This window comes from Carcharodon carcharias, chromosome 22, assembly GCF_017639515.1.
Source record: "Carcharodon carcharias isolate sCarCar2 chromosome 22, sCarCar2.pri, whole genome shotgun sequence".
NCBI lineage: Eukaryota > Metazoa > Chordata > Chondrichthyes > Lamniformes > Lamnidae > Carcharodon > Carcharodon carcharias.
This window is the reverse complement of record NC_054488.1, coordinates 67,013,051-67,033,891: the sequence shown is the minus strand read 5'-3', so window position 1 is coordinate 67,033,891 and position 20,841 is coordinate 67,013,051. Positions and strand designations below refer to the sequence as shown.

General features: G+C 46.1%; 2 protein-coding genes across 5 annotated transcripts in view; both read left to right on the top strand.

Moving 5' to 3' along the window:
- The window catches only part of rnf157 (ring finger protein 157), a 789,927-nt gene that overhangs the window by 324,187 nt on the left and 444,899 nt on the right, over positions 1-20,841 (top strand). The window lies entirely within an intron of this gene.
- The window catches only part of LOC121293941 (inactive rhomboid protein 2-like), a 110,455-nt gene continuing 99,218 nt past the window's right edge, over positions 9,605-20,841 (top strand). Inside the window, exons 1-2 of the mRNA XM_041217421.1 lie at positions 9,605-9,657; positions 10,531-10,617. Coding sequence (XP_041073355.1) covers positions 9,605-9,657; positions 10,531-10,617 — 140 coding nt within the window. The remainder of the gene's footprint in view (positions 9,658-10,530; positions 10,618-20,841) is intronic.

The following is a 20,841-nucleotide window of genomic DNA, read 5'->3' as shown; positions in this document are numbered from 1 at the left end:
ATTTGGATGTGTGGATCAAAGGTAATATTTCCAAGCTTGCAGATGATACAAAGCGAGGTGGGAATGTGTGTTGTGAGGAAGATGCAAAGTGGCTACAGGAGGATTTGGACAGACTTAGTGAGCGGGCAAGAACATGGCAGATGGAATATAATGTAGAAAAATGTGAGGTTATTCACTTTGGTAGGAGGAACAGCTGTGCAGAGTGTTTCTTAAATGGTGAGAGATTAAAAAGTGTAGATGTACAAAAGGACCTGGGTGTCCTTGTCAATAAGTCAGTGAAAACAACATGCAGGTTCAGCAGGTAATTAGGAAACTAATGGAATGTTAGCCTTTATCACAAGAGGATTTGAGTACAGGACTAGTGAAGTCTTGCTTCAATTGTATAGAAGCTTGGTTAGACCGCACCAGGAGTACTGTCAGCAGCTTTGGTCCCCTTACCTTAGGAAGGATATTATTGCCGTAGAGGGAGTGCAACGAAGGCTCACCAGACTTGTTCCTGGGATAGTGTGACTGTCCTATGAGGAGAGATTGGAGAAACTGGGCCTGTATTCTCTAGAGTTTTGAAGAACAAGAGGTGATCTCATTGAAACCTACAAAGTACTTAAAGGGATAGACAGGGTAGATGCAGGTCAGATGTTTTACCTGGTTGGGGAGTCTAGGACCAGGGGACACCATTTCAAAATAAGGGGGAAAACACTTAGGACCGAGATGAGAAATTTTTTTACTCAGAGGGTTGTGACTCTTTGGAATTCTCTACCCCAGAGGGTTGTGGAAGCTCAGTCATTCAGTATGTTTAAAGCAGAGGTTGGCATTTAGAAATCTGTCAGTGACATAAAGGGATATGGGGATAGAATGAGAAAAAGGCATTGAAGTGGATGATCAGCCATGATCATATTGAATGGCAGAGCAGGCTCGATAGGCTGAATGACCTACCATGCTCCTATGTTCCTATGTCCTAATGAATATGTATGACATGCTAATCCATTAAAAATAGGTTCCTGCTGCTTGCAATCAGGAACCACAAGGCACCTTTATCTGCTGCCAGCTTCATTCCCAACTTTTATCCTGCCGTTGGGAAGCTGATATTTCACCTCCCGGGCGGTGAAGTGGAAGCTGTTTGATTTCTTAAAAGATGGTGAAATTTTAACAGGCAGATTTTGAGGAAATTGAGTGTTTATTCCTGGAATAATATTGAGCTATCGGATGGAAATCTGCTTTTTCAACTCGGGAGAAAATCGTTCCCAAATTAAACTTCCGTATTCTACGACTATAAATGAGTCCTAAGTCCAGACTCAGGACAGAATTTGAATTTACATGTTCCTGGCCTGTTTTTCAACATGAATAGGTTTAGGTAGCTTTTTCCAGAGTGAGAAATGTTGATTATGTCAAAACCTTCAGTGAAAGAATAACTAGAAATCCTGTATTTAAAGAAGTACTGTCACAATAAAGATACTAGTTTGACTGCAAATGTTTTGCAGATCTTTACTAGTCTTTATTAAACTTCTTATGCAGCTCTGCTGGATACAGTATCTTGGAGAATTAAGCTTAATAATTGAACTGTTTTGTATCTTGCAGCAACAGACATTTAAGGTAAACCGTATCACAATGGGATGCCATGAACACCATATTCTGCGCTGAATGCCTGATGAATATCTTCAAAAGATGCTTGTGAAAGGAACCAAGTGATTGGGATGACGTTGGCTGAGTGATTAACTAATAACTTCAGTGGCTAATTTCCGGCTGTTCCTCGAGGCTGCCGGACTTTATTAGTACCATGAATCTGTTGGAAAGGGCCAGCTGGAAACTATTTGACATGTCCTTGTCCTTCAGTTTCTTCATTGCTGTGAGGGACTTAAACCTCATGCTGTTTATTTTTATGAAATGTATATGGATATGCACTTTTTAATTCATTCACGGGATGTGGGCTTTGCTGGCTGGGCCAGCATTTATTGCCCATCCCTAGTTGCCCTTGAGAAGGTGGGGGTGAGCTGCCTCCTTGAGCCGCTGCAGTCCATGTGGTGTAGGCACACCCACAGTGCTGTTAGGGAGGGAGTTCCAGGATTTTGACCCAGTGACAGTGAAGGAACGGCGATATATTTCCAAGTCAGGATGGTGAGTGACTTGGAGGGGAACTCCCAGGTGGTGGTGTTCCCGTGTGTCTGCTGCCCTTGTCCTTCTAGATGGTAGTGGTCGTGGGTTTGGAAGGCGCTGTCTAAGGAGCCTAGATGAATTCCTGCAGTGCATCTTGTAGGTGGTACACACTGCTGCTACTGTGCGTTGGTGCTGGAGGAAGTGAATGTTTGTGGATGTGGTGCCAATCAACCAGACTGCTTTGTCCTGGATGGTGTCGTCTTGAGTGTTGTGGGAGCTGCACTCATCCAGGCAAGTGGAGAGTATTCCATCACACTCCTGACTTGTGCCTTGTAGATGGTGGACAGGCTTTGGGGAGTCAGGAGGTGAGTTACTCATCACACGATTCCTAGCTCTAACCTGCTGTTGTAGCCACAGTATTTATAGGTTATCCAATTCAGTTTCTGGTCAATGGTAACCCCCCAGGATGTTGATAGTGGGGTTTCAGTGATGGTAGTGCCATTGAACATCAAGGGGCAATGGTTGGATTCTCTCTTGTTGGAGATGGTCATTGCCTGACACTTGAGTAGCATGAATGTTCCTTGCCATATCTCAGCCCAAGCCTGGATATTGTCTGGGTGTCGACTGGACAGGAACTGCTTCAGTATCTGAGGAGTTGCAAATGGTGCTGAACATTGTGCAATCATCAACGAGCATCCCCACTTCTGAAGTTATGATGGAAGGAAGTAGCTGAAGATAATTGGGCCTAGGACACTACCTTGAGGAACTTCTGCAGTGATGTCCTGGAGCTGAGATGACTGACCTCCAACAACCACAACTATCTTCCTTTGTGCTGGGTATGACTCCAACCAGTTTTGCTAGGGTTCCTTGATGCCACACTCGGTCAAATGCTGCCTTGATGTCAAGGGCAGACACTCTCACCTCACCTTGTGAGTTCAGCTCTTTTGTCCATGTTTGAACCAAGGCTGTAATGAGGTCAGGAGCTGAGTAGCCCTGGCGGAACCCAAACTGGGCATCAATGAGCAGGTTATTGCTAAGTAAGTGCTGCTTGAAAGCACTGTTGATGGCCCCTTCCATTACTTTACTGATGATGGAGAGTAGATTGATGGGGCAGTAATTGGCCAGGCTGGATTTGTCCTGCTTTTTGTGTACAGAACATACCTGGGCAATTTTCCACATAGCCGGGTAGATGCCAGTGTTGTAGCTGTACTGGAACAGCTTGGCCAGGGGTCCGGCAAGTTCTGGAGCACAAGTCTTCAGTACTATTGCCAGAATATTGTCAGGGCCCATAGCCTTTGCAGTATCCAGTGCCTTCAACCATTTCTTGATATCACATGGAGTGAATCAAATTGGCTGAAGACTGGCATCTGTGATGCTGGGGACCTCCTGAGGAGGCCGACATGGATCATTCACTCGGCACTTCTGGTTGAAGGTCATAGCAAATGCTTCAGCTTTATTTTTTGCACTGATGCACTGGACTCCCCCATCATTGAGGATGGGGATATTTGTGGAGCCTGCTCCCCCAGTGAGTTGTTTAATTGTCCACTACTGTTCATGACTGGATTTGACAGGACTGCAGAGCTTAGATCTGATCCGTTGGTTGTGGGATCGCTTAGCTCTGCCTATCACTTGCTGCCTATGCTGTGTAGCACACAAGTAGTCCTGTGTTATAGCTTCACCAGGTTGACACCTCATTTCTAGGTATGCCCGGTGCTGCTCCTGACATGTCCTCCTGCACTCTTCATTGAACCAGGGTTGATCCCCTGGCTTGATGGTAATGGTAGAGTGGGGGATATGCCAGGCCGTGGGGTTACAGATTGTGCTCAAGTACAGTTCTGCTGCTGCTGATGGCCCACAGTGCCTCTTAGATGGCCAGTCTTGAGTTGCTAGTTCTGTTTGAAATCTTTCCCATTTAGCACAGTGGTAGTGCCACACAGCACGATGCAGGGTGTCCTCAATGTGAAGACAGGACTTTGTCTCCACAATGTGTGATGATCACTGCTACTGATACTGTCCTAGACAGATGCATCAATGCTATTTCTAAAGTTTTAAAACTGAATGAACACTTTTAGGCTGAACCTATGGGTGAAGTTTTCCCAGATTTGCACTCAGTGCGCTAGCGGGTGAGTAAAATGACACTGGTGGGTTTTCATGTCGTATCGTCCCAAACCTGCCTCCTTATTTATACATTTCTGGAAAACACGCCATTTCCATGGCGAGCTGGCTCTCATTTACCCGTCACACCATCACCCCGCTGCCAAATCACGCCCAGCGCCATCTTTAAAGTCCAGCCACAAGCTCAGCACTCATTGCTTCCAGCTCCCCACTGCTGCACGGGAGACATGGCCAGCAAAGGAGAAAGGACCACAGCCCCCCGCTTCATTGACAGGTCCCTGAAGCGACTGCTGGATGCCATGGAGGTACACCGGGATGTCCTGTACACCCCGCTCTGGCCACAGGATGGGCAGCAATGTGACCAATCCAGCTTGGGAGGTGGTGGTCAGCGCCAATGCCCTTCAGAAGAGGACAGCTACCCAGTGCCGAAAGAGGATGAATGATCTCTGTTCTGCCGGGTTAAGTCACTCTTCTCATCACTTTCAGCTTGCTCACAAACTCAGCACACACCCACAGGGCCCTCACTAACTGCCAGGTCAAGGGACATCACCATTCACTCTCTTACACACACCGTCATTGTCCTCATCCTGTCCATGGGACCACTCACCACCCACATGGGCCAGGCATATTTATCATCTGAAATAAAAGCAAAATACTGCAGACGCTGGAAATCTGAAACAAAAACAAAATGCTGGATAAACTCAGCAGGTCTAACAGCATCTTGTAGACACAAAAATAAAAGAGTTAACGTTCTGAGTCCTTATGACTCTCATTGGAGCTAAAGAGAAGTAAAAATGTGATGAAATTTATACTGTTTAAGGGAGCTGGATAGAAGACCAGTGATAGGTGGGGACAAAGGAGAGTTTGCCAGAGAACTCATGAACAAAAGGACAAAGGGGGTGTTAATGATATTGGTGCTGGCTAAAGGAGGTGCTGATAGTGGTGTTAAGGTCAGAGAGCAGAATGTGATAGTAGCAGGACAAGGGTAAACACTCTGGAAAGAACAACATGAACAAGTGACAGGGGGGCCGTGTGGGGGTGGGGTGGGGTGGGGGGAGGGGACGGTTGTGGGAAAAAAGATTGAAAATAGGATAAAATGTGGGGATAAAATGAATAAAAATGAAAATAAGTGGATAAAAAATAAAAATGGAATAAAAAAAGGGGGTGGGGATGGAGGAGAGAGTTCATTGTCTGAAGTTGTTGAACTCAATATTCAGTCCGGAAGGCTGTAAAGTCCCTAGTCGGAAGATGAGGTGTTGTTCCTCCAGTTTGCGTTGGGCTTCACTGGAACAATGCAGCAAGCCAAGGACAAACATGTGGGCAAGAGAGCAGGGTGGAGTGTTAAAATGGCAAGCGACAGGGAGGTTTGGGTCATTCTTGCGGACAGACGAGCAAAGCGGTCACCCAGTCTGCGTTTGGTCTCTCCAATGTAGAGGAAACCGCATTGGGAGCAATGAATGCAGTAGACTAAATTGAGGGAAGTGCAAGTGAAATGCTGCTTCACTTGAAAGGAGTGTTTGAGCCCTTGGACGGTGAGGAGAGGGGAAGTAAAGGGGCAGGTGTTGCACCTTCTGCGATTGCATGGGAAGGTGCCGTGGGAGGGGGTTGAGGAGTAGGGGGTGATGGAGGAGTGGACCAGGGTGTCCCGGAGGGAACGATCCCTATGGAATGCCATCAGGGGGATGAAGGGAAGATGTGTCTTGTGGTGGCATCATGCTGGAATTGGCGGAAATGGCGGAGGATGATCCTTTGAATGCGGAGGCTGGTGGGGTGATAAGTGAGGACAAGGGGGACCCTATCATGTTTCTGGGAGGGAGGAGAAGGCGTGAGGGCGGATGCGCGGGAGATGGGCCGGACACGGTTGAGGGCCCTGTCAACGACCGTGGGTGGAAAACCTCGGTTAAGGAAGAAGGAGGACAAGTCAGAGGAACTGTTTTTGAAGGTAGCATCATCGGAACAGATGCGACGGAGGCGAAGGAACTGAGAGAATGGGATGGAGTCCTTACAAGAAGCGGGGTGTGAGGAGCTGTAGTCGAGGTAGCTGTGGGAGTCGGTGGGTTTGTAATGGATATTGGTGGACAGTCTATCACCAGAGATTGAGACAGAGAGGTCAAGGAAGGGAAGGGAAGTGCCAGAGATGGACCACGTGAAAATGATGGAGGGGTGGAGATTGGAAGCAAAATTAATAAATTTTTCCAAGTTCCGACGAGAGCATGAAGCAGCACCGAAGTAATCATCGATGTACCGGAGAAAGAGTTGTGGAAGGGGGCCGGAGTAGGACTGGAACAAGGAATGTTCCACATAGCCCATAAAGAGACAGGCATAGTTGGGGCCCATGCGGGTATCCATAGCCACACCTTTTATTTGGAGGAAGTGAGAGGAGTTGAAGGAGAAATTGTTCAGTGAGAAAACAAGTTCAGCCAGACGGAGGAGAGTAGTGGTGGATGGGGATTGTTCGGGCCTCTGTTCGAGGAAGAAGCTAAGGGCCCTCAGACCATCCTGATGGGGATGGAGGTGTAGAGGGATTGGACGTCCATGGTGAAGAGGCGGTTGGGGCCAGGGAACTGGAAATTGTTGACGTGATATAGGGCATCAGAGGAATTGCAGATGTAGGTGGATAAAGACTGGACAAGGGGAGGGAGAATGGAGTCCATATAGGAAGAAATGAATTCCGTGGGGCAGGAACAAGCTGACATGATTGGTGGAGCGGGACAGACCTGTTTGTGGATTTTGGGGAGGAGGTAGAAGCGGGCCGTCCGAGGTTAGGAGACTGAGGTTGGAAGCTGTGGAGGGATCTTCACCTAACCTTCACCCAGACCTCCCTGTCGCTTGCCATTTTAACACTCCACCCTGCTCTCATGCCCACATGTCCGTCCTTGGCCTGCTGCAATGTTCCAGTGAAGCCCAACGCAAACTGGAGGAACAGCATCTCATCTTCCGACTAGGCACTTTACAGCCTTCCGGACTGAATATCGAGTTCAACAATTTTAGATCATGAACTCTCTCCTCCATCCCCACCCCTTTTCCGATCCCCCTTTTCAATATTCATTTTCATTTTTTAATTTTAGTTTTAATTTTTTAATTTTTATTTCTTATTCACTTGTTTTTATTTATTTTCATTTTTATTCATTTTATTCTCACCTTTTAACCTATTTTCAATCTTTTTTTCCCACCACTGTCCCTTTCCCCCACCCCAGCCCCACAAGGGCCTCTGTCACTTGTTCTTCTCAGAGTGCCTCCTACAGTGTGGATGCGAGAGGAGTGCAGGGGCAGCTCGATCTCACTCCAGCTCCCCCTGCTCTTCATGGAGTCAGCCAGGGGCCCTCGGGCACCCATAGGGAGGCGGATCAGCAGGTGCACACTCCAGGGCCATCCATCCAGGTGACTCTGGGAGTGTCCGGCCCATCCAACTCTCCTATCCCTGCGACCTCAGCAGCTCCAGCTCCACAGGCCGAGGAGGGTGCCACTGTCACACAGCAGCACCCCGAAAACAGGCTGAGGCCCTCCAGGTCTCGGCCCTTCAGAAGATGCCGGCAAAAGTCATCACAGACAGGGTCACAGTCAGCAGGCTGCCCCCACCTCCACTGTGGATGTCCGGGGAGCAACAAGACGTAGTGGCAGTGTTAGGAAAGTTAAGGAGAAGTAGTTGCACAGCCTGGGCACGGGTGTGAATCACTTGTACATAATGTTCATTATTGTCAATAAACTCCCAAGAATGTCTCCCTGCCTATGGCTCCTTGTTCTGATGAGCAGTGTTCTTGTCACTCAGATGTGAAACCTTTCTGCACAAGATAAAGGCAGGTGTCTCAGTCCAGGGCCTCTTCCCTGTGTCTGTGCAGCCTTCAGGCCACAGTGATGGTCCAGCCTCTCACTCCCTGGAAACATTACTGATGCCTGCACCTCGGTGGTGCTGGTCATTGCTGCCAGAATGTGGTGGGCAGGCGTCACTGAGTTCCCTCATTCTCTCTGTGTGCTCTCAGCACCTTTAAGGAGGCATTGGCCCCCATCTCTTCAGCATCTGTGACCACTGATACTGTGCTCCAGCTCCTGAAGGGCTCAGGTGCTGAAGGCAGACAAAGAATCAGAACTTCTAAAGTTTCATGGCTGCGTCTCTATGATATGACCCTGATCACAAAGGGGAAGCGAGCTACCTTTGGCCAGATAGGAGTCAGACATTCTCAGAGGCTGTGTGAAGATCTATGGAGTGTACTCACTGCATGTCATCAACATCCTCCTGCGATCGAGCGACTATTCATGCCTCCACTGCATCACCGTGACAGGAGAATTCTCACAGAGGGTATTGGTGTTGCCATAAGCCAGACTGGAGTCAAACATTCACAGATGTGATGTGAGGATCTATGGGGGTCACCTCAATGCATGTCGTCATCATCTTCCACAAATCGAGCAGCTATGAGGGCCTCCTGAGTACACCTGCCTCATTTGACCAGTGAGAGGGCCTCATCACTGTCATCGTAACCTCCGAGGACCTCTTCCCCCTCGTTCCCGTCGGCATGGTCCTCATAGGAGCAGATGCGCAGCTCCTCCATCTCCTCAGCCAGCTCCCCTCTCTGTTGCAGCGCCGGGTTGTAAAGGGCACAGCAGACGTTGATGATGTGTGACACCCTCTGTGGACTGTATTGCTGGGCTCCACCAGACCGGTCCAGGCACCAGAACCTCATCTTCAGCATCCCGATGGTCTGCTCCACAAAGTTATGAGCTGCTGCATGAGCCTCATTATATCATCGCTCTGCTGCAGTCTGAGACCCCCACACGGGTGTCATCAGCCATGTGCCTCTGTGGGTAGGCCTTGTCCCTGAAGAGTCAGCCCTGCAGCCTCTGTGGACCCTGGAAGACTCCAGGGATCTGTGACCGACTGAGGATGTAGGTGTTGTTCCACTCCCTGGAAACCGTGCACACCCCTGCAGGATGTGTTTCTGGTGGTCGCACACCAGCTGCATATTCAGTGAGTGGAATCCCTTGTGGTTGATGTAGTCCATCGTGTATAGCGATGGAGACCTGAGCACCACATGAGTGCAGTCAATCACACCCTGCACCAGTGGGGTTCCCGTGATCCAGGAGAATCCAATGGCCCTGGCATCCTGGCTGTCCCGGTTCTGGATGAAACGCACAGTCGTGTGCCCTTGAGAAGATGGCATCTGTGACCTTATGGATGCATTTGTGGGTGGTGAATTGTGAAATCTCACAGAGGTCACCTGTGGAGACCTGAAAGGAGCCATCGGTGTAGAAATTGAGCACCATGGTCACTTTTGCAGCCGCTGCCAGCGGATGCCCTCCATGTCCCTTTGGTGCCAAGTCCTGTAGTAAGTGGCAGGTGTGAGCGACCAGTTCCCTAGACATGTGCAGTCATTGGCGACACTGTTCTTGGGCATCTGCAGGAATGATCGGCAGTGCCTGTAGAACCGGGGTGGTGTTAGGAGCCAACCAGCCACGGCTCGTTTTCACTCCTGGACAGCGTGGGTGGAGCCCCTGCCACCCCTTCTTCCTGAGGTTGCTGCTCCAGCCTGTAGGCTAACAGGCATGGAGCTAGGTCACCAGCTCCGTGCTCCTGATGTCCCTCCTGCAGCATGAGAGAGAGACATGGTTAGCATGGGTGAACTTAGCACCTTTCCTGGCCCTGTGTGACTGCCCCCTAACACTTCCCGGAGAGAGCTGGTCACCCCTCGGATGAGTAGACTGCACGGCTGCCCTGTCAGCCTGTGACATGGGGGAGACAGCTCCTAACTGGGATGGTGAGATTGCAAGGGACAGTGAGTGCCTCCAGCAGCAACTGCTACATGGCCAGCGTTGGTGAGGCGGTTGTACAACATGTGCAGCCCAACTGCTCTGTGGTCCAGTAAAGTAGTCGCCGACTCTCAGTTTGTGCTTAGGGGGGGGTGAGGTCTGGAGCGCTTGGTGGCACTTTGGTGCCTTTGTGTTACTTGTGTGGGTGGGCAGTCCAGGAGCCCAAACCCAATCATATCACTGTGGCTGTGCCTCAGGTGAAGAGGAATGCTCAGTTTATATGATGTCCCCACTGCATGGCCACTTCCCTCACTTACCCTGCCCCCCCACCTCAATCTCTTGTGCGTGAGATCCAATGCCAGGGCAGCATTTGTCACCCCCCCGCTGCCACCCCCCGCCCCTCCCAGACAACAGTCACCTCTGAGGCTGGGCAGCAGTTGCCCCGGACACCCCCATCCCCAACAACAGTCGCCTTCGTAGCAGGGTGGTACTTCAACCCAGCACCCCAGTGCCCCCGAAGCCTGCAAAGCAACAGGCGACCCTGGCAAGCTCTGCAGAACGATGCTGTTCACTCACTTCCAGTTCCCCCAAAGTGAAGGCCATCAAGTACACATCATCTGTTGTGAAACTCGTTGACGTGCTTTCCCTCCGAAATGGACGGATGATCTGGTAGGGGTCCAAGAGCCTGGCGGGTCGGCCTTTAATGATTATGCTGATGTATTATAGTGTCCGATGACCATTGGTGGGAAACATGACCCGCTGTTAGCGGGCTGAGAGGACGATTGCGCCATATTGTCTGTGCACGCCACCAACACGCCTGTTTCCAACGGGCACGGAAAATTCCGCCCTATGTTTCTCCGTGACCCTTGAACAAAAGAAGCTACTTAGCAGTTTTGGGAAAACTCGCTCCTCGGAGATAATAAGGTGCCACTAACAACACCCTGTGGACTGTCCAGCCCAACTTCAAAGAGAGCTGTACAAAGGTCATCTGCATTTAATAACTCAGGCTGGACAGGAGGAGATGGATCATCTGCTAAGACAAAGGCCCGCAACCTTCCTTTCAATTCCTAATGGCTGGGACACTTACCAGTCTTTGGAATGCAGACGATCGATACACATCCTTTGTCAAAGATGTTGGAGAGGTGGGAGTCATGTGAGATGTGCCTCTGGCTTGTGGAACAAGTAATATTGCCTTGCTGAACTGCCTAGCTCAGTCTGCTGTTTACCATCAAACTAGCAGCTTCACAGGCAAGGAACTCTGGCCCAGGTGGAATACCTGGCCATCATTTACACTGCTTCTGCTGGAAATTCTGCACCATCGCCTACAAGACAGATTCACCTCTGCATGCCTATCTCATCATGTGACGTCAACACTACTGAAAAAGTGAATTATACAGCCTCGGTTTTTAGCCACAGACCTCCATGTTGGAATAATGCATTGGACTTTGATTCTGGACCCTGGTACCCATGTGAATCAATATTTATTTTCTCTGTGGTCTCTATACTGTGAATCCTTCTTTTCTCTATCCTGCTGTTTACTGTCTGAATGTAGAGGTAACATTACAACCCTCCTTTCGCACTTTTGAGTGTGTACAAATCAACTAACCCTTTGAGTTCATCCTTTCTCGAGTTTGCTGTTGGGTTATTAATAGAAAATTGAATCGCACCAAAGCCGAGGGGTTGGGAAATATGTCACTGCTTATAAAGAGGGAAACAAATCCAAACACCTGTCTGTTTATGGACAGTGGTGAGAGAAGAAATTACTCCCCCCCTTCTTCCTGTAACAGAAATTGGGGCTCGTCCCATTTGAATTTGACCAGAGTCCAAGTAAGACATAAATCAAATTTGATATAAAAGAGCCAATTGGAAACCAAGCGAAAAGCTCGGTTGTTGGAATGAATTTTAAAACACAAGTAACTTACCACAGCAAATTCCTTTTCCCTAACACTAAGAAAATGGCAACTTTTGATGCCCAGATGTGGGTCACATGAGATCTGAACATTAGCGTCCCTTAGCACAAAGCAACTGAAAGCTGTAGCCAAGGAGGTACAGTTAAAGTTACCCAGTAATGATCCAGTTGTTAATAGAACATTTGGACCTCACATATCCGATAGAACAGGTAGATGAAAGGCTCAACCGTGACTCCGAATTCCCTCCCCTTTGTGTCTTCCTTTTGGCTGGGGGTCTCTCCTATTTAGATCACCCTGCTTATCTTTCCGATGCTCGTGGGCATGGTTTGGGAAGGGTCTGCCTGAGTTTCCAGGCCTATGGGTGAGATCATAGCTGTCTGCAACAGCTGCATCTCTGGCTATGAGGATTCTCTGCTCCTCTAAGTCCATCCACAGGTTGGAGGGTAAGTGATTTTTGAATTCCTCTAACAATACCAATTCAAGCAACCCCTCATAGGTGCATGGGACTCTCTAAGAATTGTACCCATTATCAAATGCAATTTCCTTCAGTTGTTCAAACTTGATGTAGCTTATGTGAGTTCCCAGCTACATTCGAGCTGGAGAAGCTCAGAATGCAACCAGAATTTAAAAAGAAGGAAAGAGACAGAGAAAGGGAAGTTCAGGAGTGAGAAAGAGAGAGATCAAGGGAACAGGATTCCAGCTCTGAAATTGGAAATGCTGTTAGAAGTTCAAAGGGAGAGAGAGAGTGACCAGAGAGCTGGAAGCTGCAGGGGAAAATCTCTCCCTACCTGTAGTACCACCTATATCTCGAACCCAGAACCACTCTCTGAGGCCCTCAAGTATGCTAGGTTCATTCCCAAATTTGAAGAGCGTGACATTGAGTCATTTTTTTTGCCGTGTTTGAGAAAGTAGCAGGACAGCTAAAATGGCCACCAGATAGCTGGACATTTTTAATTTAAAGGCAGCTGTCAGGGAGAGCCCAAGAAGTCTACTCCATGCTGCCTCCTGATGTGTCCATGAATTAGGAGCAGACCAAGGCTGCCAGTCTGAGTGCCTACAAGTTAGTCCCGGGGGCATATCTCTGCTTGTAAGAAGCTCACATAAGCCTACATCGAGTTCGAACAACTGAAGCAAATTGCATTTGATCAATGGGTATGATCCTTAAAGAATCCCACACACCTATGAGGGCTGGCATGAGTTGGTATTGTTGGAGGAATTCAAAAATCAATTACCCTCCAACCTGTGCCCCTCTGTGCCATTGAAACACTTATGGCTGCAGGGTATTTCCTTGGGGAGGTCTTGATTGGCTCCCCATTCTGTATCTGTGTCCCTTCATCTAAATGGCCCCAGAGAGTCTATGTGGTCCCATGAAGCTCTTATCACCTTAACAAGCTCTTAACGAGTGTACTATCACTTTAATTGTTCTTAATGGGGAATGTGGCGGGATTGCGATCCCACCCTCACCAGAAACCTAGTGTTATGACCCATGCAGTTGGTAAAGTGGAGTTATTTAAAAATCCCAGAGAGAAACTTTAAACAAGATTTTTATCATTTTAACTATAATCTTCCGTGCTTAAGTTTTCTTTTCTTCTTGTTAATAAAACTTTTACTTTTAACTTTTAAAATCCCAAAAATGTTACTGGACATCTTACTGCTAAGATTGGTAAATCCCCTTCTCGTTTTCAGAGTGCAAAAAAAAAAGGGTGTCCCACAAGCCAAGTTTCCGTCTGGGATTTGGTCTGCGCAGCCGTTAACAACAGCTGTGCTCATAACAGGAAGTGAGGTCATCCACTTTGGACATGAAGAAAGAGTCATCAGAATATTTTCTGAGAGAAGCTAAGAACTACAGAGAGCTGAGAAATTTGGGTGTCTGAGCACATAACCAATAATTTTAAATGTTATGTTTGAGATGTGACTCTAAATTCAGGAATCAGATCACTAGTTCTCGACATTTTACATTAAACTAAATGAAACATTTTGTTAATTACACAGGTTAAAATATATACACATGGCTACAAATTACTGCTATCATAACTTTTAACAAATTCCCAAACTAATCTCCGTTAAGGCAACAGCAACCCATAGACTTAACCAGACAGCAGGCAAAGCATTTTCACCTTATGAATTCAACATGAGGTTCTTTCACTGTGGAGCCAGTTGGAGGTTTGCAGCTGCCTTTTGATCTCACATTGCCTCTGCTCTGCATACCCAAAAACTACTGAAGTTATACCTACCAGCCCCACTGAATGTTAATTCTCATTGTATCAACAACCTCTTTGAACTTTACCTTTTAACAATGAAAGCCCATTCATTGTACCAATTTTATTAATATAATATAGTATAGTAATTTAGTAATATAAGCATACTGCTTGGTAGCTGTCAGAAAAGCATCAAGTTTTCACCCCACTTCTTGAATGCTCTATTTAAAAAATGCAAATGCAGCTATCTCTCTGTTTACATCTCAGACTAATAAATCAGAGCACCCAGACTCTATGGCTTCAATCTAATTAAGACACCCACAGACCAAATCTCTATTTTAAAAGAAAAATATTTTCCAAGATATATACGTTAATAGCTTCATGACACCTAGCCAATGCTGGAATTGGCATTGGGAAACTGACACATCAACCATTGTCAGGATTTCTGGCCCCATCCATCTCCTCAGTGAGCCCTCAAAATCTTTTAGCCTTTTCAATTGGTTTTGTACATTTCTATTAATTTTTAGTGATTTGTGTGCTCAGACACCCAAATTTCTCAGCTCTCTGTAGTTCTTAGCTTCTCTTAGAAAATATTCTGATGACTTTTTCTTAATGTCCAAAATGGATGACCTCACTTCCTGTTATGACCACAGCTATTGTTAATGGCTGCGCAGACCAAATCCCAGACAGAAACTTGGCTTGTGGGACACCCTTTTTTTTTTGCACTCTGAAAACGAGAAGGGGATTTACCAATCTTAGCAGTAAGATGTTCAGTAACACTTTTGGGATTTTAAAAGTTAAAAGTAAAAGTTTTATTAACAAGAAGAAAAGAAAACTTAAGCACGGAAGATTATAGTTAAAACTAGTCTTACAAAACATTCCCCCAAAAAGACACTCTACTTGGCCAGACCCAAAAGTAAACAACTTCTAGGCAACACTCCCTTATAGATGTTTAATGATAAAAATCCAGTAATATTACCCAAGGTAAACTGCTGTAGCTTGAATAAAGGCATACCACACGACCTATAACTTTTTTCCACTCTGTTGTGAAAATCCAAAGTTCAGAATTTTTGCAGCCCAAGATTTTTCTTGACTGGATGGCTAATTCAAACTTGTATCTTCTCCTAGCCCAGAGCCACAGCTCTCAACTCAGCTCCAGTTCAACAGCTTAGCTCCAGCTCAAACCACTATAGCTCCTAGCTACAGTAACTCTAAAATATATTTTTCCCTTTTATCTCAGGTTCCATTGTTCTCACACCACTTTGAAACTCAAATCCTTCCAGATGTAAAATCTTGTATGGCTCCATTTGGTCTTTTCTTTTGAATCAATAAAATGTAATATCCCCTCTTCTGTTTACCTATGGAACTCCTGCAAGATTCAAACATGTTTCTTGTTACCTCTGACTTCCCTTTGTTGTTCAAACAAACTCTCAACTTATCTAAAATGTAAGTGTTAGATCTAACCTATTCACTTGTACCTCAAACCTAACACCTCTATCCATTCATGTTTTAAACCTCCCTGACAACCTGTCTCCTATAAATCTCTGCCAAGCTTAATTAAATCTTACACACATACATACACACGCAGACATACCCAGCCTTCTTCACAGAATAACACAATATTCCCCCAAAAAATAAAAAGAATATCCATTTCTCACACTTCCCCAAATTCATCTCCATCTGCCACGGTTTTGCCAGTCTCTCTGTCTCTGTTCCTTTGTAACATTGCACTCCCATCGTCACAAGTTAGTGTGCATCTTAATTTACTGTTAATTTAATTTCCTGACAGCAAATTGGGCAGAGTCCATTGAATTTGAACATTTTGATAAATAAAAATTGGTCAGATAAAACCAGCATGGACTTGTAAACTGTAAGTTATGTTTGACAAACCTTTTCAGTCAGTAATTAAAGTAAAAGTTAAAATAATGTCGATGAATTTTATCTGTCAAATGTAATCTTGAAGCCCATATAAGGTTCCACACAACAGATTGTTAACAAAAATGAGAGTACGTGGAATTAGAAGCAACCTTTTGACATGGATAGGGAATTGATTGGGTGGCAGGAGCAGGAATTCAGAATAATGGGTATGTATACAAAATGGCAGGAAGTTTTTATTATTATTCATTTACGGGATATGAGCATCGCTGGCTGGGCCAGCATTTATTTCCCATCCCTGATTCCCTTTGAGAAGGTGGTGCTGAGCTGCCTTCTTGAACCGCTGCAGTCCATGTGGTGTAGGTACACCCACCGTGCTGTTAGGGAGGGAGTTCCAGGATTTTGACCCAGCGACAGTGAAGGAATGGTGATATATTTCCCAGTCAGGATGGTGAGTGACTTGGAGGGGAACTTTCAGGTGGTGGTGTTCCCATGCGTCTGTTACCCTTGTCCTTCTAGATGATAGAGGTCGTAGGTTTAGAAGGTGCTGCCTAAGGAGCCTTGGTGAATTCCTGCAGTGCATCTTGTAGATGGTACACACTGCTGCTACTCCGTGTCGGTGGTGGAGGGAGTGAGTGTTTGTGGATGTGGTGTCAATCAAGCGGCTGCTTTGTCCTGGATGGTGTCAAGTTTCTTGAGTGTTGTGGGAGCTGCACTCATTGGGGCAAGTGGGGAGTATTCCATCACACTCCTGACTTGTGCCTTGTAGATGGAGAACAGGCTTTGGGGAGTCGGGGGGTGAGTTAAGTTACAGAATTAAGGTGGTTGAATAGAATTGGGATACAGCTCGGCCCTAATCTAACTCAATAGTGGAACTGGCTTGAGGGACTGAATGACCTTCTGTTCTTATCCTCCTTCCTGTGACTCTAACATGAATCCAGAAGCTAATTGTTAGATCCAATTAGTATAATTAAAGTTTATTTAATCACTGAGTTCAGTTTTTTAAAACAGTTTGTAGATTGAAAGGAGATGTAGTGATAGGGGGGTGTGCTGTGTAGAGAGAACATTGTGAACGATGCCTCAGGCAGTCTCCTGATTACACCGAACAAAGGGTTAATGAGCAACTGTGAATCTGCTGCTATTTCAGTTTTAATGATTGGGCAATGCTCAACGTGCTCAAAGTTCAAATGGTGTAATTTCCTTTGTTAAAAACAGCAGAGTGGTTGCATAGGAGCTGATGAATGGAGAATGTCCTGGAGAGATGGTAGGTAGGTTGAAGTGTCTTTTCTGGCCTTGCATTCCTATGTTATCAAAGTTATGCTCCTTTTCCTTTGATGTGATTGGAATAAACTTTAAACCAGTGAGTTTGGTGAATTGTTGCATTTGCTAAGGGAGACATCTGGAGATCAAATGTGATGTTGGATTGGAAAGGGTGATATTGCATTTATAAAGCACCTTTCATGAACAAGTATTTCACTGTCAATAAATTACTTTTGTAGAACAGTAACGGGCTGGAATTTTGCAGAACATTCTGTGGGGCCAGCGAGTCACTGAAATCTCCGTTCACCTTGGTGGGACCGGAAGATCCCGTCAGCGTGAGGGGCTGGAAAATTCCGGTCACTGTTAGGTTAAATGCAGCAGCCAATTTACACAAAGCAAGATCCCAGAGAGTAATGATCAAGTGTTTTGGTAGTGTTACTATGAGGATAAACACTGACCCAGACACTGGGAAAATACACTGTTCCTTCCTTGGAAGAGATCTAACGAATTGTTAACATTCACCTGAATGGAAAGTTGGGCCCTTGGTTTAAAATCAGCAGAAAAGGAGGGAGAAGTTAAGAAATTAGTCTTGGTGGGACTAGCAATGTGATCTCTGTTCCCAAACTGTTGCTTGTGCATATAGACAGAAACATATAGACAGAAACACGTTTCCAGAATTATGGAATCGTTCCGGTACAGAAGGAGGCCATTCTGCCCGTCATGTCTGTGATGGCTGTCTGCAAATAATTATCCAATTCTCTTTTGAGAGTCACCATTGAATCTGCTTCTACCACACTCTCAGGCAATGCAGTCCAGGTCCTAACCACTCGCTGCTTAAACTACATTTTTCCTCATGATGTCTCTGCGTTTTTTGCCAATCACTTTAAATTGCTGTCCTCTAGCCCCCGACCTTTCTGCCAACGTGAACTGTGTCTCTCCATCTACTCTGTCTAAGCCTCTCATGATTTTGAACACTCTTTTCACACTTCCTCTCAACCTTCCCTCTCCAAAGGGAACAGCCCCAATTTCACCAATTTATAAGCATTCTCGAGCATCTTTTCTGCACCCTCCCTTCATATTCTTCCTAAAGTAGTGCCCAGAATTGGATACAATAGTCCAGTTGAGGCCAAACCAGTGTTTTCTAAAGATTCATTCTGACTTCCTTGCTTTTGTACTCTGTGCCTCAATTTAAAAAGTCGAGGATTTTATATGCTTTATTAATCACTTTCTCAACCTTCCCTCCCATCTTCAATGAATTGTACACATAGACTCCTTGGTCCCTCTGCTCCTGCACCCCCTTTAGAATTGTACCCTTTATTTTATATTGTCTCTCATTCTTCCTATGAAAATGTATCACTTCACAATTTCCTGCACTAAATTTCATCTGCTAAGTGTCTGCTCATTCCACCAGCCTGTCTGTATCCACTTGAAGTCTCCCACTATCCTCCTCACAGTTCACAATCTTTCCAAGCTTTTTGTCATCCACAAATTTTGAAATATTGCCTTGTACACCAAAGTCTAGATCATTAATATAGACAAAGAAAAGCAGTGGCCCAAATACTGACCCCTGGGGAATCCTACTGTTCAGCTACATCCAGAGTAGCTGCTCTGTTTCCTGTCACTCACTCAACTTTGTACCCATGCAGCTAGTGTTTCTTTTACTCCATGGGCCTTAACTTTATTGACAAGCCTGTTTGCAACGCTTTATCAAATGCCTTTTGGAAACCCATGTACGCCACACCAACAGCATTACCCTCATCAACCCTCATTCAAGTTAGTTAAAAACAATTTAACCTGTGCTGTTTTTCCTTAATTCAGAGTATTTATTTCAGAGCAGGCTTTAGACAGGAAACGTATAGAGAGAGAGAGGGCACAAGGAATGCAAATTAAAATGCATCTTCAGACATTTAGTAGCAGCTATTGAGTTATGTTTAGGGTTTGTGATATATCTGCTGCTACCTGTAGTGGTGTGAAGGTAGCAGATATCACTGGCAGGAGTAAAGGACCAGCAGGTGTATTGGGAGTTAAGTACAGAGAGTTGTCTTTAGCTGGTGATTTGCCCACAGGCTGCCGGAAGGATATTTTGGGTGTAGCAAACTTCCTGTTAAAATCCTCTTTATCTTTCTACTTGGCTTCTGGAAGAAGAGAGTTATAAATGCCTTGCTCTGCTTCAGAATATAAAACATGGGCCTGGTAAGTATACTTCTGTATGAGCTCTCTTCAGTTTGTAATTGCGCTGATGGCTTCTGTTTGTTTTGGTTTCTCAAGTTTGTATCAATTTATTAACTCTGATGTACTCTGTCTGTTCAATACAATGAAGAGTTAGTGACCCAAGGCACTTGTATAATCTGTATACATTCAACAGGCAACAGCAGTTAGCGTCGTTAAAGGTGGGCTCAGAGAGGAATTAATGGGCTCCCAGTGGTGAAAATCAGAACACCAAGTCGGTGAGTTTACGGTGAGTGGGGGGTTCGATAGGTTTATGGTGAGTGGGGTTAGTGAGTTTATGGTGAGGGGGTCGGTGAGTTTATGGTGAGCGGGGTTAGTGAGTTTATGGTGAGGGGGTTGGTGAGTTTATGGTGAGGGGGGTTGGTGAGTTTATGGTGAGGGGGTCGATGGGTTTACGGTGAGGGGTTTGGTGTGTTTATAGTGAAGGAGGTCGGTGAGTTTACGGTGAGGGGGTCGATGGGTTTACGGTGAAGGGTTTGGTGAGTTTACGGTGAGGGGGTTGGTGAGTTTATGGTGAGGGGGTTTGGTGAGTTTATGGTGAGGGGGTCGGTGAGTTTACGGTGAGGGGTTTGGTGAGTTTACGGTGAGGGGTTTGGTGAGTTTACGGTGAGGGGGTTTGGTGAGTTTACGGTGAGGGGGTCGATGGGTTTATGGTGAGGGGTTTGGTGTGTTTATAGTGAAGGAGGTCGGTGAGTTTACGGTGAGGGGTTTGGTGAGTTTACGGTGAGGGGGTCGATGGGTTTATGGTGAGGGGTTTGGTGTGTTTATAGTGAAGGAGGTCGGTGAGTTTACGGTGAGGGGTTTGGTGAGTTTACGGTGAGGGGGTTGGTGAGTTTATGGTGAGGGGGTTTGGTGAGTTTATGGTGAGGGGGTCGGTGAGTTTATGGTGAGGGGGTTGGTGAATTTCTGTGCTTTTAGTACATTCAAAAATATGTAAGATATGAATTAGGAGCAGGAGTGAGGCCATTCAGCTGCTCAAGCTTGCTCCACCATTCAATAAGATCAAGGCTGGTCTGAATGTAACCTCAACCCCACATTTCTGCTTATCGCTGATAACCTTTCACCCCCTGGTTATTTAAGAATCTATCTAGCTCGACCTTAAAAAGATTCAAAGCCTCTTCTTCCATTGCCTTTTGAGAAGGAGAGTTCCAAAGACTCGCTATCCTCTGAGAGAAAACGTTTCTCCTCATCTCTGTCTTAAATGAGCGACCTCTTATATTTAAACAGTGACCCCTAGTTCTAGATTCTCCCACAAGTGGAAACATTCTCTCCACATCTCCCCTGTCAAGACCCCACAGGATCTTAAAAGTTTTAATCAAGTCTCCTCTTTTATAAAATTCATTTATGGGATGTGGGCATCGCTGGCTGGGCCATCATTTATTGCCCATCTGTACTCGCCCTTGAGAAGGTGGTGGTGAGCT